This window comes from Otolemur garnettii, unplaced genomic scaffold (genome assembly GCF_000181295.1).
Source record: "Otolemur garnettii isolate 467f Iridium unplaced genomic scaffold, OtoGar3 scaffold00002, whole genome shotgun sequence".
NCBI classification, from domain to species: domain Eukaryota; kingdom Metazoa; phylum Chordata; class Mammalia; order Primates; family Galagidae; genus Otolemur; species Otolemur garnettii.
The window spans coordinates 54589024-54591419 of NW_003852397.1; the positions used below are offsets into that span (position 1 = coordinate 54589024).

General features: G+C 34.8%; 2 protein-coding genes across 3 annotated transcripts in view; one reads left to right on the forward strand and one right to left on the reverse strand.

Moving 5' to 3' along the window:
• The window catches only part of CTDSPL (CTD small phosphatase like), a 125697-nt gene that overhangs the window by 28625 nt on the left and 94676 nt on the right, over window positions 1–2396 (forward strand). The window lies entirely within an intron of this gene.
• LOC100946766 (dnaJ homolog subfamily B member 6-like) overlaps window positions 1496–2396 on the reverse strand; it is a 1475-nt gene continuing 574 nt past the window's right edge. Inside the window, 1 exon segment of the mRNA XM_012805889.2 lies at window positions 1496–2396. This exon segment is cut by the window's right edge and continues 19 nt beyond it. Coding sequence (XP_012661343.1) covers window positions 2123–2396 — 274 coding nt within the window. The 3' untranslated portion in view covers window positions 1496–2122.

Consider the following 2396-nt stretch of genomic DNA (forward strand, 5'->3'; position numbering starts at 1 on the left):
AAGAAAGAAAGAAAAAGAAATATGTATCATTTAGGTCTTTTAAAATTGGTGATTTTTAAAATATTTTTAAGTGAATAAAGCACATTTTGGAATGACTATTTTCTTTTTAATTGCTGCCTGTACAAGCAATGTGGGATATTTGAAAGCTGGCTTGATGGGTGAGTGGCAGGCAGGTAGCAGGCAGGAGGCCTTAACTAGCTGTAACTTTTATTTATTCAGATACTATCTCTTTAGTGGAGGACATGGACCACTCTGCGCTGCAGAGGAAGGACAGTGATATAACACAGTCTCACTGAACACATATATGGAAGACATTGATTTGAATTCCAAACTGTTCAAAATTTCATAATAAAGTATTTAAAAGATGACTTAGCCTATTTGAGAAAAAGATCTTAGAAAGTAAAAATATAACTAAACAACTATAAAATGTAATAAAAGGGATAGAAAATAAAATTCAGGAGTTTCTAAAAGACGTAGTGGAAAGATAAAGAAATAGAAAATAGGGGAAGATTTAAATGGTGCATCCAAGAGGTTCAATATCTGCTTATTAGGAGCCCCAGGGAGAAAGGACATAGAAAATATAGGTAAGGAAATTATCAAATAATACAAGAAAAATTTTAGAATTGAAAGTCAAGGTACTCTATTAATAAAGGTACTTTCAATCCAGAGCCCATTCATTCTCAGTAAATGAAAAAAAGTGCTTATACTTAGGTACATCATGATCAACATCCAAAATTATGAAAATAGTGAATTACAAAAGCTTTTGGAGGAGGAATATTTGTTACAAATAAATAAAAATTAGAATGCTTTTAGATTTCTTTACATCAATACTGAAAGCTAGAAGATAGAATAAAGTCAACAAAATTTTGAAGGGAAGTTATTTTTCCATGTACAATTTTATGGTCAGCTGTACTTTAAATCAAGTGTAAAGCTAGAACAAAGACATTTTAAAATCTTCAAGGACTCAAAATTTTGCTTCCTGTCAACCCTTTCTAGGAAAGAACCAGAATAAGTACTTCAGTAAAATGAAGAAATAAATCAAAGGCAGGGAAAAACAGAACCCAAGAGGCAGGGAACCAACACAGAAAAACAGGCAGGAGACTCTCAATGTGCCCAGCTACTTAGGAATTCCCAAATGATATGATATACTTGGTCATTGGAAGATAATATTTATACATATATATAATATGGATACGTACATAATAGTTAAGGTAATATATTTGGAAAATTTTCAATATAGGTCACAAAGAAAATTAAGCAAATGAAATAGGGAAGGAGTATTAACTCTTTTTTTTTTTTAATTGAGACACAGTCTCACTTTGTTACCCTCAGTGGAGTGCTATGGGCGTCATAGCTCACAGCAACCTCAAACTCTTAGGCTCAAGCAATTGCCTTGCCTCAGCCTCCCTAGTAGCTGGGACTACAGGTGCCCACCACAAAGGCTGGCTATTTTTTTTTTTTTTGAATGCACCAAAGACATTCGTATTTATTTTTTTTTAAGCAAATGACAAAGACCCAGTATACCAGATTTACTTTTTAAACCTAAGCTTAACATTACATATTTGAACAACTGTTTAAACAACTGTCAAAACTTACTAAGATGCCAGCATTCATGCACAGCTAGAAAACATCCTTAATTTATAGTAAACCAGAAATGTGTTACCATTAATGTGTTAATATCTTTCACTACTAAATACTGAAAAAAACTGAAATTATTTCTGTAGAAGATTCATCCTGCGGTGTTAACTTCACAGCAGGCTGACGCTACTTGGCTCACGTTTCAGACACAATGGAAAAGCAGGTCCATGCTGGTGTTAGTGCACACTCTGTTCTACCACTACTGAGGAGTCAGGGCTCACCTAGAGGACGTTTAATAAAAAAGCAAAGTGCATACAGAAATTTACAACAATTTTAAAGACAAATAAATGGTCCTATTATGTGGTCCCAACAATAAACTCAAAAGTCTATGACAAATATGGCTCCGATGAGCGGTTTATAAATACTCAGATTAGGTACAGTGATACTGAAAGTCGAGTTCGTTTGAAATCTTCAAAAAAAGTTCCTGTTAATCCTCAAATGGTGCTTGTTACAGTTAACATTTCTGTTAAACGCGTGCGTTGAGTCATTTGTTATCCAAGCGCAGCTGCTCCTTACCATTTATTGTCAGGGACTTGAGCTGCCCGTCTTCCTCAACTTCCACTCTTTCTTGACCATTCTCCACGATTCTCTTTGTAGTGATCTTTCTGCCATTAACTATTTTTGTAGAAGTCGATATAGACTTGAAGTTGCCCATCCCACTACCACCAAATGATGTGGAAGAGAATGAAGTGAGACCCCCGTGATCTAGCGACCCGAATGAAGAAAATCCTGCAGGAAATCCGACAGAAAATCCTGTA